The sequence below is a fragment of the Triticum aestivum genome, chromosome 2D (genome assembly GCF_018294505.1).
Source record: "Triticum aestivum cultivar Chinese Spring chromosome 2D, IWGSC CS RefSeq v2.1, whole genome shotgun sequence".
NCBI classification, from domain to species: Eukaryota; Viridiplantae; Streptophyta; class Magnoliopsida; order Poales; family Poaceae; genus Triticum; species Triticum aestivum.
Genome location: NC_057799.1, coordinates 500,195,728 through 500,212,106, shown reverse-complemented (window position 1 = coordinate 500,212,106; position 16,379 = coordinate 500,195,728). Strand labels below are relative to the sequence as shown.

At 49.7% G+C, this 16,379-nt stretch overlaps 1 protein-coding gene across 1 annotated transcript; it reads right to left on the bottom strand.

The window, feature by feature from the left end:
• Positions 1 to 8,202: 8,202 nt before the first annotated feature.
• On the bottom strand, positions 8,203 to 9,491 carry LOC123054088 (classical arabinogalactan protein 9). The gene has a single exon (XM_044477769.1). The coding sequence runs from the start codon at positions 9,375 to 9,377 to the stop codon at positions 8,385 to 8,387; it is 993 nt and encodes a 330-aa protein (XP_044333704.1). The 5' UTR covers positions 9,378 to 9,491; the 3' UTR covers positions 8,203 to 8,384.
• Between the last annotated feature and the right edge of the window lie 6,888 nt (positions 9,492 to 16,379).

Genomic DNA, 16,379 nt, shown 5'->3' with positions numbered 1-16,379 from the left:
ATGGCTAGTAAAATAGTTTATAAACCATAGAGAAGTTGGAATACAGTAGGTTTAACACCAATATAAATAAAGAATGAGTTCATTACAGGACCTTGAAGTGGTGTTTTCTTTTCTTTCGCTAACGGAGCTCACGAGTTTTCTGTTGAGTTTTGTGTTGTGAAGTTTTCAAGTTTTGGGTAAAGATTCGATGGACTACGGAATAAGGAGTGGCAAGAGCCTAAGCTTGGGAATGCCCAAGGCACCCCAAGTTAATATTCAAGGATAACCAAGAGCCTAAGCTTGGGGATGCCCCGGAAGGCATCCCCTCTTTCGTCTTCGTTCATCGGTAACTTTACTTGGAGCTATATTTTTATTCACCACATGATATGTGTTTTGCTTTGAGCGTTATTTTATTTTCTTTAGATTTGCTTGCTGTTTGAATAAAATACCAATATCTGAAATTCTTAAATGTTAGAGAGTCTTCACATAGTTGCATAATTATTCGACTACTCATTGATCTTCACTTATATCTTTCATAGTGGTTTGTTGTTTGCTCTAGTACTTCACTTATATCTTTTAGAGCACGGTGGTGGCTTTATTTTGAAGAAATATATGAACTCTCATGCTTCACTTATATTATTTTGAGAGTCTTAAATAGCATGGTAATTTTCTTAAATAATCCTAATATGCTAGGTATTCAAGATTAGTAAAAGCTTTCTTATGAGTGTGTTGAATACTAAGAGAAGTTTGATGCTTGATGATTGTTTTGAGACATGGAGGTAGTGATATTAAAGTTGTGCTAGTTGAGTAGTTGTGAATTTGAGAAATACTTGTGTTGAAGTTTGCAAGTCCCGTAGCATGCACGTATGGTAAACATTATGTAACAAATTTGAAACATGAGGTGTCCTTTGATTGTCATCCTTACGAGTGGCGGTCGGGGACGAGCGATGGTCTTTTCCTACCAATCTATCCCCCTAGGAGCATGCGCGTAGTGCTTGGTTTTTGATGACTTGTAGATTTTTGCAATAAGTATGTGAGTTCTTTATGACTAATGTTGAGTCCATGGATTATACGCACTCTCACCTTTCCATCATTGCTAGCCTCTTCGGTACCGTGCATTGCCCTTTCTCACATTGAGAGTTGGTGCAAACTTCGCCGGTGCATCCAAACCCCGTGATATGATACGCTCTTTCACACATAAACCTCCTTATATCTTCCTCAAAACAGCCACCATACCTACCTATTATGGCATTTCCATAGCCATTCCGAGATATATTTCCATGCAACTTTCCACCGTTCCGTTTATCATGACACGTTCATCATTGTCATATTGCTCTGCATGATCATGTAGTTGACATAGTATTTGTGGCAAAGCCACCATTCATAATTCTTCCATACATGTCACTCTTGGTTCATTGCATATCCCGGTACACCGCCGGAGGCATTCATATAGAGTCAAACTTTGTTCTAGTATCGAGTTGTAATCATTGAGTTGTAAATAAATAGAAGTGTGATGATCATCATTTTCTAGAGCATTGTCCCAAGTGAGGAATAAAAAAAGAGAAAGGCCATAAAAAAAAGAGGAGGCCCAAAAAAAATACAAAAAAAATGAGAGAAAAAGAGAGAAGCGACAATGTTACTATCCTTTTACCACCCTTGTGCTTCAAAGTAGCACCATGATCTTCATAATAGAGAGTCTCTTGTTTTGTCACTTTCATATACTAGTGGGAATTTTTCATTATAGAACTTGGCTTGTATATTCCAACAATTGGCCTCCTCAAGTGCCCTAGGTCTTCGTGAGCAAGCAAGTTGGATGCACACCCACTTAGTTTCTTTTGTTGAGCTTTCATATATTTATAGCTCTAGTGCATCCGTTGCATGGCAATCCCTACTCCTTGCATTAACATCAATGGATGGGCATCTCCATAGCTCATTGATTAGCCTCGTTGATGTGAGACTTTCTCCTTTTTGTCTTCTCCACATAACCCCCATCATTATATTCTATTCCACCCATAGTGCTATGTCCATGGCTCACGCTCATGTATTGCGTGAAGGTTGAAAAAGTTTGAGATTACTAAAGTATGAAACAATTGCTTGGCTTGTCATCGGGGTTGTGCATGATGAGAGCATTCTTGTGTGACGAAAATGGAGCACGACTAAACTATATGATTTTGTAGGGATGAACTTTCTTTGGCCATGTTATTTTGAGAGGACATAATTGCTTAGTTAGTATGCTTGAAGTATTATTACTTTTATGTTAATATGAACTTTTATCTTGAATCTTTCGGATCTGAAAATTCATACCACAATTAAGAAGAATTACATTGAAATTATGCCAAGTAGCATTCCACATCAAAAATACTGTTTTTATCATTTACCTACTCGAGGACGAGCAGGAATTAAGCTTGGGGATGCTGATACGTCTCCAACGTATCTATAATTTTTGATTGCTCCATGCTATTATATTATCCATCTTGGATGTTTTATGGGCTTTACTATGCACTTTTATATTACTTTTGGGACTAACCTATTGACCCAGAGCCCAGTGCCAGTTCCTGTTTTTTCCCTTGTTTCAGTGTTTCGAAGAAAAGGAATATCAAACGGAGTCGAAACCGAATGAAACCTTCTGGAGAAGTTATTTTTGGAAAGAAAGCAACCCGGGAGACTTGGAGTGCACGTCAGGAAAGAAACGAGGGAGGCACGAGGCAGGGGGGGCGCCCTCCACCCTCTTGGGCCCCTCGTGGCTCCCCTGACGTATTTCTTCCTCCTATATATACCAATATACCCTAAAACCTTCGGGGAACAGAATAGATCGGGAGTTCCGCCGCCGCAAGCATCTGTAGCCACCAAAAACCAATCGGGACCCTGTTCCGGCACCCTGCCGGAGGGGGGGGATCCCTCACCGGTGGCCATCTTCATCATCCCGGCGCTCTCCATGACGAGGAGGGAGTAGTTCACCCTCGGGGCTGAGGGTATGTACCAGTAGCTATGTGTTTGCTCTCTCTCTCTCTCTCTCGTGTTCTTGAGGTGATACGATCTTGATGTATCGTGAGCTTTGCTATTATAGTTGGATCTTATGATGTTTCTCCCCCTCTACTCATAATGGATTGAGTTTTCCCTTTGAAGTTATCTTATCTGATTGAGTCTTTAAGGATTTGAGAACACTTGATGTATGTCTTGTCATGCTTATCTGTGGTGACAATGGGAAATCACGTGATCCACTTGATGTATGTTTTGGTGATCAACTTGCGGGTTCCGCCCATGAACCTATGCATAGGGGTTGGCACACGTTTTCGTCTTGACTCTCCGGTAGAAACTTTGGGGCACTCTTTGAAGTACTTTGTGTTGGTTTGAATAGATGAATCTGAGATTGTGTGATGCATATCGTATGATCATACCCACGGATACTTGAGGTGACATTGGAGTATCTAGGTGACATTAGGGTTTTGGTTGATATGTGTCTTAAGGTGTTATTCTAGTACGAACTCTTGAATAGATCGATCCGAACGAATAACTTTGAGGTGGTTTCGTACCCTACCATAATCTCTTCGTTTGTTCTCCGCTATTAGTGACTTTGGAGTGACTCTTTGTTGCATGTTGAGGGATAGTTATATGATCCAATTATGTTATTATTGTTGAGAGAACTTGCACTAGTGAAAGTATGAACCCTAGGCCTTGTTTCCTATCATTGCAATACCGTTTACGCTCACTTTTAGCATTAGTTACCTTGCTGTTTTTATATTTTCAGATTACAAATACTTATATCTACCATCCATAATGCACTTGTATCACCATCTCTTCACCGAACTAGTGCACCTATACAATTTACCATTGTATTGGGTGTGTTGGGGACACAAGAGACTCTTTGTTATTTGGTTGCAGGGTTGCTTGAGAGAGACCATCTTCATCCTACGCCTCCCACGGATTGATAAACCTTAGGTCATCCACTTGAGGGAAATCTGCTACTTTCCTACAAACCTCTGCACTTGGAGGCCCAACAACGTCTACAAGAAGAAGGTTGTGTAGTAGACATCAGCCACTGCACCTGCTGCAAGGCGGGGGCCAGGGCTCGAAGCCCCCTGGCCCCGTCGTCGGCGCCGGCCGTCGGAGCCGGTAGCGGGGCGCCTGCCATGAGGGCGGAGCGCGGTGGTGGAGGAGCATAGATTAGCGGAGGGAGGCTACGGCGCACCCCTACCTGGCACGCCAAATGTCGGATCACGGGTTCCGGCAAAACCCTCAAGGTTCGAACACTGGGGTGCGCACGAAGACTTCCCCCTACCGATCCACGTCCTAATTTTGCTAAGATCTCACGGACGAACTCGACGAACTCATAACACAAGGGACACAAGATTTATACTGGTTCGGGCCACCGTTGTGGTGTAATACCCTACTCCAGTGTGGTGGTGGTGGATTGCCTCTTGGGCTAATGATGAACAGTACAAGGGGAAGAACAACCTCCTGAGGTTGAGGTGTTCTTGTGCTTGGCGAACTTGTGTGTGTGAGGATTCGATCCGCTCAGGCTTAGTTGCCTTCTACTGTGGTGGCTAGTCCTATTTATAGAGGCCCTGGTCCCCTCCCCAAATATTGAGCGGGAAGGGAGCCAACAACGGCCAATTTGAAAGGGGACAGCTAGTACAGCTTATCCTGACAAAAGCGGTCTTCGCCTGCAAAAGGCTCTGGAGGTGACGCCGCCTTTGTTGGGGAACGTAGTAATTTCAAAAAAATTCCTACGCACACACAGGATCATGGTGATGCATAGCAACGAGAGGGGAGAGTGTTGTCCACGTACCATCGTAGACCGAAAGCGGAAGCGTTAGCACAACGTAACGCGGTTGATGTAGTCGTACGTCTTCACAATCCGACCGATCAAGTACCGAACGCACGGCACCTCCGAGTTCAGCACACGTTCAGTTCGATGACGTCCCTCGAACTCCGATCCAGCCGAGTGTTGAGGGAGAGTTTCGTCAGCACGACGGCGTGGTGACGATGATGATGTTCTACCGACGCAGGGCTTCGCCTAAGCACCGCTACGATATTATCGAGGTGGACTATGGTGGAGGGGGCACCGCACACGGCTAAAAGATCAATGATCAATTGTTGTGTCTATGGGGTGCCCCCTTGCCCCCGTATATAAAGGATCAAGGGGGGGAGGCGGCCGGCCAGGATGGGGCGTGCCAGGGGGAGTCCTACTCCCACCGGGAGTAGGACTCCCTCCCTTCCTTGTTGGATTAGGAGAAGGGGGGAGGAGGAGGGAGAGAGGAAGGAAAGGGGGGCGCCGCCCCCCCCCCCCTCCTTGTCCAATTCGGACTAGAGGGGGAGGGGGGCGCGGCCTGCCCTGGCCGCCCCTCCTCTTCTCCACTAAGGCCCATGTAGGCCCATTAAACCCCCGGGGGGTTCCGGTAACCTCCCGGTACTCCGGTATATATCCGATAACCCCCGGAACCATTCTGGTGTCCGAATATAGTCGTCCAATATATCAATCTTCATGTCTTGACCATTTCGAGACTCCTCGTCATGTCCGTGATCACATCCGAGACTCCAAACTATCTTCGGTACATCAAAACACATAAACTCATAATATAACCGTCATCAAACTTTAAGTGTGCGGACCCTATGGGTTCGAGAACTATGTAGACATGACCGAGACGCGTCTCCGGTCAATAACCAATAGCGGAACCTGGATGCTCATATTGGCTCCCACATATTCTACGAAGATCTTTATCGGTCAAACCGCATAACAACATACGTTGTTCCCTTTGTCATCGGTATGTTACTTGCCCGAGATTCGATCGTCGGTATCTCAATACCTAGTTCAATCTCGTTACCGGCAAGTCTCTTTACTCGTTCCGTAATACATCATCCCGCAACTAACTCATTAGTTGCAATGCTTGCAAGGCTTAAGTGATGTGCATTACCGAGTGGGCCCAGAGATACCTCTCCGACAATCGAAGTGACAAATCCTAATATCGAAATACGCCAACCCAACAAGTACCTTTGGAGACACTTGTAGAGCACCTTTATAATCACCCAGTTACGTTGTGACGTTTGGTAGCACACAAAGTGTTCCTCCGGTAAACGGGAGTTGCATAATCTCATAGTCATAGGAACATGTATAAGTCATGAAGAAAGTAATAGCAACATACTAAATGATCGAGTGCTAAGCTAACGGAATGGGTCAAGTCAATCACATCATTCTCCTAATGATGTGATCCCGTTAATCAAATGACAACTCATGTCAATGGCTAGGAAACATAACCATCTTTGATCAACGAGCTAGTCAAGTAGAGGCATACTAGTGACACTCTGTTTGTCTATGTATTCACACAAGTATTATGTTTCCGGTTAATACAATTATAGCATGAATAATAAACATTTATCATGATATAAGGAAATAAATAATAACTTTATTATTGCCTCTAGGGCATATTTCCTTCAGCCTTGGGCTCCATGGTGACCTCCGTCTTGCCGTCCTGTTGGTCCTGGTCTCGTTGCACCGATATGGAAACATTTGCTTGATGCCTCGATACTCCGCGCCTGCGCTTGCCTCCTTAGCACCAAAGAGGAAACAAGGACGCTGCGCGCGCTGGCGCCCGCCTGGTCTCGATCGTCATGACTCACGTCACGAGAACCTCGCGAGGTTTGCCTTGCCTTGATCTCTCCGCCCCTCGCGAGCCTGCCTGGCGAGGCCGCTCCTAAGGAGGTCTTGCGTCGTCCGCCTCGCGAGGCTTGGCCCCTTGCGAGGGTCTTGAATGCCTTGTTGATGAAGATGGGCCGTACAGGCCTGCTAGCACAGCCACGCCGTGGGCCGCAGGCAGGCAAGTCTGGGGACCCCGTTCCCAGAACGCCGACAACTACCGCCGCCAAGCTCGCGACGCTGCCGGACGGTCCTGGCCAATTACGGTCGTCCCACCGCTCCAATTTGTCGGATCCCCCCGCCATCTCCCACGAGCCTCCGTCGCCGTCTTGGGCGCCGCGCTGCCGTCCTCACACTTCTACGCCGCCAGATTTGGATGTCATCGTCGTCGCCCCGTCGTCAGATCATCATGTTTCATGTAATTCTCAAATTATAGAGCACCAATTTTAGAGTCCCTGAAAATGCAGAAAAATTATCGATGTCCAAAAATCGCTGCTCTTTATATCTAAAGAAAACATTACACTAGACAGAGGTGGAAAGTGATGCGGGTTAGAAGGTCTGCAAATAGTGCAGCACAAGTTCTAGCTAAGGACGGGGTATTGAATAATCAGTGTAAAGTTTGGCTACATGAACCGCGTGAATGTATCCTGCACATTATCTCGGTAGAGATTCCTGCCTGGTATGAATAAATAGATCGTGGTGAATTTCAAAATAAAGTAAAATTAGGGCACCAAATTTGTGGACAGCTGTTGGGAGATGTTTGTACTGAGCTCATGAATTCAGCGGTGGTAGCTCAAAAAAAAAATTCAGCGGTGGTGCGGTGTTGCCATTATTAACTCTGGAGTGCAGTGCACCGGCCTCGCACGGGGCATCATCTTGGGAGCCACCGACACCGGAGCAGATCCTACCGCTACCGGTGCAGCAAAACGCCAGGATGCGCACGAGCCAGCGAGACCCTCATCACCGGCCGCATGCGCCTCCATCCGGGACCAGCCCCAAACGATCGCCGCGATCCACGCGTACGTACGTCCTGAAATCTGTCCTGCTCGCGAATCAGACGGCCATACATGCATGCATGGCCTCTCCCCACCAGGGCGGACCCAGGCCGTCGTGCACCAACCGGCGTCCCCGGGCCAGCCCGCTCACGGGTTCGCGCAACGATTTGCCCCGGAGCGTGTAATCGCTAGGCGTGATGCGTAATTGCGTATGGCATCTGCTGTGTGAACCGTGAAACGCACACGTAACTTTTTCCCTTTCGTCAGCCTCCGTGACAGCGGAATGCACGGTATGGCCTTGGCCTGCCGTGTCCATTCCACACAGACTTTGTGGGTGCAGGCTGACCCTACAGATCACGTTTCTGATACGAAGTGTCCCGTGCTTCTCCTCGGCCCACATTTGCATGGGTCGTACACGCGCTGTTATTTTCGACACTTTCTAGTGAACGCGCATCTCAGGTGTTCGAGCTACTGAACCACAATTTCCACCGACAAGAATAGTATACAACGGTCATATGCCAAGTAGTAAGCGAGTGAGAAAGCATACGCAGCATGAGGATGCAATGCGCAACCACCTGAATCGTACATGAAACATCTGAGATACCATCCATCCATATATTTATAAGAAGAAATAAACAAATGGCCAATAATGTGCAGTACACCAAGAAAGAATTCGCAGTACATGCGACGTCCGGAGGAACGTCAGCGGGACAACACGCTCGTGTAACGTAACGCTAAACAAGATCGCCAAAGTAAGCCAGCCCTGCTCTGCTCAATTAAAACAAGACCACGAGCCCCGCAGCCGCCATGGCCACGAGCGCGGCGACGCCGGCGCGCGCGCTCCCGGCCGCCGAGTCCTCCTCTGCCACGGGCGCGAACGCGGGGCCCGCCGAGGCGAGCGGGGACAGCGATGGGGCCATGATGGGCGACAGCTCGGGCGCCATGGTGGGCGCCGGCTCCGGTGCCATCGTGGGCGACGGAGTCGGGGCGAAGATCGGTGCCGGTGCAGGTGACATGGGCGCCGGAGCCGGTGACACGGGCGCCGGTGCGGGGGGCATTGTTGGTGGGGCGATGGGCGACGCCACGGGAGCCATGAGCAGGGGTGACGGAGCCATTGCGGGAGGCGCGGTGGCCGGTGGTGTGGCCATGGGTGCGGCCACTGGGGCCGGAAGCGGCGCGGCGACGGTGGGTGGCATCGCCGGCGGGGCTGCGGTCACTGCGAGAGGGGGTGCGGAAACTGGTGGCGAGGAGGTGGCAGGTGGAGGTGACGTGGCAGTGAATGGCGGAGAGGCAACAGTGGACGCCGCAGGCGACGTGGCGGTGAGCGGTGCAGCGGCGAAGCTCTTTGTCGGAGCTGACGCGGCAGCAAGCTGCGGCGAGGCGGCCACTGTCGGCGGAGCTGCCGCGGCAGCCTGCGGCGCCGAGGCAGCGACGGTCGGCGGCGCGGCAGACACCTGTGGCGCCGAGGCAGCGACGGTCGTCGGCGGTGCGGCGGACACCTGTGGCGCCGAGGCAGCGACGGCCATCGGAGGTGCTGCAGACACCTGCGACGGCGAGGCGGCCGAGAACGTCGGCGGTGCTGCAGACACCTGCGATGGCGAGGCGGCCGAGGCCTGCGGCGGTGATTTGACCGTGGTCGGCGCCGCGGCGAATGTCTGCGGCGGGAAGGCGCCGACCGGAGCAGCCTTGGACGCGGACGGCGACGAGGCCGGCGACTGCGCGGCGCAGGAGACGAGGAGGAGCGACAGGAGGAGAGGGACGAGCGCCATTGCTGGTTGCTGTTTAGCTCCCTCTCTCTTCTTCCCAACCAGTACAGTGCTCTAGCTTGCTCTCTGTGACTCTAGGAGCACTGGCGCTGGCAATGGTGGATGGAGGTAGCGAGAGCTGTGGCGACGTTATATATAGCGCGACGATCCTGCGTGCGAAACTGGCCCGATGGCCAACACGTGACCAAATGACCTTCACTCTGCACAGAAAATGACCCTTCTTACAGGCTTACAGCCCAGCGAGGGGCCCTCTCCCAATTATGATTCAGGATCGATGCAGGCCAGACATTCAGTGCACGCCGCGTGCACTCGCATCGCACGGGACGATTCATGGCAGGGGCTCGTTCGTTCGTGCGTGCGTGCGTACCCACACGCGTATACGTGCAAGGTTTCACGCCCGAATTTAAAACGGCACGTCGATCTTCTCCTACATGCAATCGTCAGACCCCGGACCTCGTCGTACGTACGTACCCTTCACCTTAGAGAAACTCCTTGCATGAACAAGCTACGTGACGTGTCGAGTTCGAGGGCTAACGGTACGGGTTGCGCCATTGCTTGCACTGCTGCACACGATCGAGTGCATGCAGAATCAAAGGGATCGAAGTGGCCAGAGATGTATGGATCCAACCCAAGCACATCACAGGCAGTTGTTTCTGAACCATGCGTGCACGTGAGGACCAAGGACGGCAACGTGTTCGTGCTCCTCAAAGCTTGAAGCGAGGTCGACTCCCTGAACCGTACGCTCAGGCCGACCCTGATCGACCCGGCCCGGCCCGAAGAGGTTGGTCGAAATCTCAGCGGCGACCGACACCTGCGGCCCTCCCGCCGTCCGGTGTCGTGACAGCTATGGGATTGCTCTCGGTTAGGAGCCAGCACTCACCAGATGCAAGCAGTCCCTTAATTAGAGCCGAAAGCATGGACGACCAGTACCAAGTAGCTAGGCCATTACTGCCAATGTCCTGCACTTCTCTGTTGGTACAGTACAGCTTAATCACTCCATGGTGCGTAGTAGGTGTCTTATGCCAATGCCAAAGTTTTCACCAAAGAACCACCGAGACACCTAAGCTACCGTCCTAGCAATTACCCGTGACATGGACTTGCGAACCAGCTGCCCTGGAAGTCTCCATGGACAGCCTGGATCACACACACCAGTCTTAAGAGCCTCTTCTCGTTTGGCAACACTAGCTAGCTGATAGCTCGGCTCGCTTGGATTCATGCCGATCACCGGTACAATGATTAATATCTATTTATTTGGACATGCATGCATTAGTGCACCACCAGCACCACCACCGCACCGCTATTGCTTCATAGAGCCTATGATTTCCCTTTCGACTGCACTGTATCATGGCCTGGCAAAGAGTCATGACAACATCTCGAGGAGGCCTGGCCGGGGGACCTTTGCATGCATCGCAAGGAAAGTAAAGCTAACCCCCACTTCATTTGTTCCTTCGCCTTCTCCCCAACCACCAAGGACTACTACTATCATTTTTGATTTTGTTATTAGTAGCAACATACAGTATGATTTTGTGTGTTAATGCTTCTGTTTCCATTTTCCATGGCACATCAAAATCGCCTGCTATATCAGGCAAATTGTCCTTTTGAGTTCTAGACCCATTTGCCTATGATTTCCTCGAAAAGAAGGATAAACCCCCGCCTCTGCATCCCGCTTACTACCGCATACGACTGGCTTGGGTTAGCAGCTGGGTTTCTCGGCTGTTAGCATTGCCAAATGACCATCGACCCGACCGACACAATGTCGATGGTGCTTGGAGCTATCTAACCACCACTCTCTGCGTGGACCGTGCACGGAAGGGTCGGAAGCAGTACTTCCGCTGTGCCTGCGCGATTGCCACCAATAATCAGCCCCGATCCGCTTGACGCGGTGATTAGCGCTGTCGGTGGCAATGCAAATGCTGCATGGGACGCGCTCTCTCACCGGCGGTGGGCAGAGAAAGACTTTCCTTTGCTTGCCTCCTAATAATTTGAGCGAATAGGCGTCGCTTTTGCAGACCAGGCCATGCACACCGTACGCGTACGCCGACCTCGCAAAGGCTATCGGCCGAGCGCTGCTCGACAAGGCCGACCAACAACCGCCGTGCATGCCATTGATCAATCATCGCGTGTGCGCGGTGGCGCCGGGCCGGCCCTTCGGCGAGGATGGTGGTGGGTTGGCTAGCTCCGGGGGCTTGACTTGAAGCGTGGCTAGGTAGGTCGGTTTCGGCGACGCGTTTACGATGGCCGGGCTGCGGCGCTGCGCGCGTCTCTTGTTACGTTTGGTTGTGTGAGTGTCGGTGCCCTGCCGTTTTCGATCTTCGTCGAAGGCCGATGGAGGCCGGGTGCTTGCAGCGAGTTCAGGCTAGTAGGAAAAGTGACTAAAGGGTCGTTACTAATGCCCTAGCCCTTTAGTCCCGGTTCTTACATGAATCGGGACTAAAGGCCGTCAACGTGGCCGGTGCGAGGAGCCCAGGCAGGAGGGCCTTTGGTCCCGATTGGTGCCACCAACCGGGGCCAATAGGCATCCACGCGTCAGCACCTGGCAGGAGCTGATGTTTTTCTTTTTTTTGAAAGGGGGTGGTTTAGGGGTTTTGGGAGGTTAATTTAGGTGTTTCATATATTGTGTTAGCTAGCTAATTAATAGAGAGAAGTGTCCTCTCTTATCTCCGTGCTTGGTCGACGCTACGTACTATATACGTATGGAGAGGAGTAGACACGCTAGCTAGTAATCAAATAAAGGAAACAGAAGATCGTCATGAACATATGCATACAGAAAGAAGTGATATCGACCACCTCTCCTTCTCCGAGATATTGGTCGAACAACAAGTTCTCGTATATCTATCCGACACTACCGGCTACATATATACAATAATTATCTTTTACAATACAATCTCCTAATTATATTGTAGGAACACAGGGTCCACATAGTATTCTCCGTTTTCAGCGATCACGTGGTCAAGGAAGAATGCCGCCAATTCCTCTTGAATTCCTCGCATACGATCTTCTGCTAGGAGTTGATCCCGCTTCCGAAAAATCTAATTTGAAGAAGGGGGTCAATACATATATATATATGAATAAATGAAACTCAACACAAATGATGGTAATAAAATAAAATTATGAATATTATTGCTTACGCACTTCATATTGTTCTTCAGTGTAGCCCCGCTCACAGGTATGGCAGCGGATGGACTCGCAAATGTAGTATCCACAGTAATTATTCCCGGGTTACTGCCAAAACCACTTTACAAGAAATAGAGGTCAATCAAACTGATAAGCAAGCATGCTAAATGGTATTGATCAAACTAGCGCTTGAATCACTAGGAGATGCGCGGAACATGCTACTATAGTACTTACTTTCGGGTGTCTAAATTGCAGCTGGTTCAGCAGTCCCGGGGCTTTTGAGGTGAATTTTCTCCAAACCTTGCCAGACAAAGAAAACAATTACTTGATATCAGGAAATGAACAAAGTTGCTGATATGGTGGATAATGATCGATTTAACTTACTTCTGGAGCATTTGAGTCATGTTCGCATAGTCCTGGGATCTTTTCGTCTCGAGTCTAAGACGGTTACTACTCCCGGCTCAAGCTTAATCTCTAGGAGAATATAGTGGAAGCTGCGCATGCATGCATAAGTCATCAATTACATTACCATAACCTGGACTAATAAGGGAAACCGAATATGCAGAAGACAGTAACACTCACTTGAAGTTGTAAGGAAAGAGTATTATATCTTTGTTTTGATTTAATACCAACGACTGTAGCAAGTTGGCCTCGGCTTCTTTGGGATGTTTTTCAACCGTATATGCATCTATGAGATTTGTGTTGATGAACCCAATATCACCGATTTGTCTTTTCGTCAATTCGCCGATCTTCAATCTGCATAATATAGTGAGGATAAGTATAAATACATGCAATGAAAGAGCTGACATATATAGAGAGACTTAATGACAGAAGTACTACTACTTACAGACAGTAGCAAGTGATCGTTGTTTTATCGATGGACTTTAGATTGTAAAACTGGAAGAAATCCTCAAATGGAACATTCAGCAGTTCAATTCCAACGAGGTCATGCTCCGGTTTAACTCTCAGCGTCAAAGTACTCATCCCATCAGACTCTCTGCAGGTTTTCATGTACCAATCATGTACTCTTCGCATCATTGTGCTTAGAGAACTGACATCTTTGACGAGAGGCTTCCCGTAATGGTATTTGTGTTCGTCCACCTCCATGATTTCATAATGTACATCGTGGGGCAGGTAATCTCCAAGATTGCTATAACCGGGCACCATACCCGGAACATTAGCGACGATGTCTTTTGACACCTTGAGCGGGGGGCACGATTGGTTCGCTTGTTCGCCGAGCTGGGCAATTTTTTTCCTAGCTCGTCGTTCTTTCATCCTTTTATCACTGACAGTACTTCCGGACTGCTCCGCTTCGGCATATGCATTTCCAAGAACGCGTTCATAGTTGCCTCTTGGCGGAGACTTTGGTGGTTTTGTCAGGGCAGCCAGAGTGCGCTTTGCTTTCACCGGATCTACCTTCTTCTCCGGAGGTGGATGTTTCTTTGCTTTGACCCCTTCAAAGAAGTTCTTCACTTCGGCTCGCACGATCTTCGCGTTCTCCTCCTCGGTCCTCTCATATGGTAACTTCTCTGGAGTCTTCAGAGAAGGACCGAATCTGTATTGCCTCCCGCCTCTGGCAGCTGTACTGCTAGACGCCGGCAGAGCAGACGGAGCGGCTGCGGCTGTCTTCTTTCCTTGCTTACGAGGCGGAGGAGAAGGACTACGACGCGCCGGAGCAGCCGCAGCGGCGGCGGGTCTCTTCCGCCCTTGCTGACGAGGCGGAGAAGGAGGAGGCTGTCTGCTCTGGCGCGCCGGCGCTGGCGGAGAAGGAGGCGGAGTGCCGCCACGCGCCGGATAAGGAGGCTGAGTGCCCTGATCACTCGCCGGAGGAGGAGGCGGAGTGCCCTTACTCGCCGGAGCCGTCCAGTTCGGAAGCTTGATGAGCTCCTTCCGCCATAGGCATGGAGTCTTCAGAGCTAAACCCAGCCGAGTCTCCCTTCACCGGTAGGGTGGTCAAGCTGGAGGTCCTCAAATCCCTCTGTTATTTCATCCACCATCACCCTAGCATATCCTTCTGGAATCTGCCGGCAGTGGTAGGTTGCGCCGGGTTCAGTAGGTAAAACAGAGCCAACAGCCGCCTTGACTTTCAAGTTCTGCCATTCCGCCATAAGGTGGCAATGTTGAGACTCCGTGATAGCATCCACGGGGTAGCTAGGAGTAGCCGCATGCTCCAGCTGAGGCAGCTCGGTGGAAACCACGCTGCTTCTACGCTGAGATGGCGGTGTAGCTTCGGGGGCAGTTTCGGCATCTCTATTGCCGTCTCGTTCCTCTAGCACTTGAACCCTTTCGTGCAGACGCTGAATTTGGATCTGCTCCACTTTTTTCCTCCTCTCCTGGGTTTTGTAACTGCCCGCGTCCGGAAAACCAGCCTTCCACGGAACGGAGCCTGGCGTGCCTCGTGTCCATCCAGGGTGCTCAGGATTCCCGAGGGCCATTGTGAGCTCGTCGTTCTCTCTGTCTGGAACGAACGTCCCTTGCTGCGCTGCATCGATATAGTGCTTAAGCTTCTTGACGGGTATTGCAAGTTGCTCGTCCCTCCAACGACACCTCCCTGATACAGGGTCCAAGGTTCCGCCAGCCCCGAAGAACCAAGTCCGGCAACGGTCTGGCCAGTTCATTGTCTCTGGTTCGATCCCTTTATCAAGCAGATCCCTCTCAGACTTGGCCCACTTAGGCCGGGCTTTGAGGTAGCCACCTGACCCCGTGCGATGGTGAAGCTTCTTCATAGCAGCATTCTTCTTGTTTGTCGCTGACATCTTCTTACTCTTTTCCGATGTCTTGTGGGCCACAAATGCGGACCAGTGATCTCTGATCTTCTCATACCGGCCGACGAATTCTGGTGTCTCTCCTTTGTCGACAAAAGTTTTCAGCTGATTCTTCCACCTCCTGAATAGGTCTGCCATCTTCTTAAGAGCATGAGACTTGATTAATTGCTCTATAACTGGCTTCTCCGGATCCTCCTCTGGCGGTAGGGTGAAATTTGCCTTCATCTCAGTCCAAAGATCATCTTTCTGCATATCATTGACATAAGACACCTCAGGGTCTTCCTTCTTAGGCTTATACCATTGGTGGATGCTGATCGGGATCTTGTCCCTAACTAGAACCCCGCACTGAGCAGCAAAAGCATCCTTTGTCCGGAGGGGTTCAATCGGTTGGCCGTCGCGCGCGATTGCTGTGATCTCAAACTTTTCATCCGAGCGCAACTTTCTCTTTGGGCCTCGTCTCTTTACCGCAGCAGCTTCCCCCCTTGCAGCATCATTGGGCACATCGTCTGGTTCCTCTTGATCTTCAGCAGCTTCCCCCGTTGCAGCATCACCGTATTCAGGGGGCACATAGTTGTCATCGTCCTCTTCTTCTTCGCCGTCTTCCATCATAACCCCCATTTCTCCGTGCCTCGTCCAAACATTATAGTGTGGCATGAAACCCTTGTAAAGCAGGTGGGCGTGAAGGATTTTCTGGTAAGAGTAAGACTTCGTATTCCCACATATAGGGCATGGACAACACATAAAACCATTCTGCTTGTTTGCCTCAGCCACTTCGAGAAAATCATGCATGCCCTTCATGTACTTGGAGGTGTGTCTGTCACCGTACATCCATTGCCGGTTCATCTGCGTGCATTATATATAATTAAGTGTGTCAAAAACCATTACAGAACATCATGAATAGATAATTAAGTGACCAAATTAATAGAAGTTCATCATCACATTAGAACCAAAGTACATACATAGTTCTCATCTAACAACATATATATAGCTCTCCAGAGCATCTAATTAATTAAACCATACATTGAAACTATGTAAAACATTTCAATGCGAAAACAAATGCGATCATAATCGCAACCAAGGTAACAATTGATCCAACGGCATAATGATACCAAGCCTCGGTATGAAT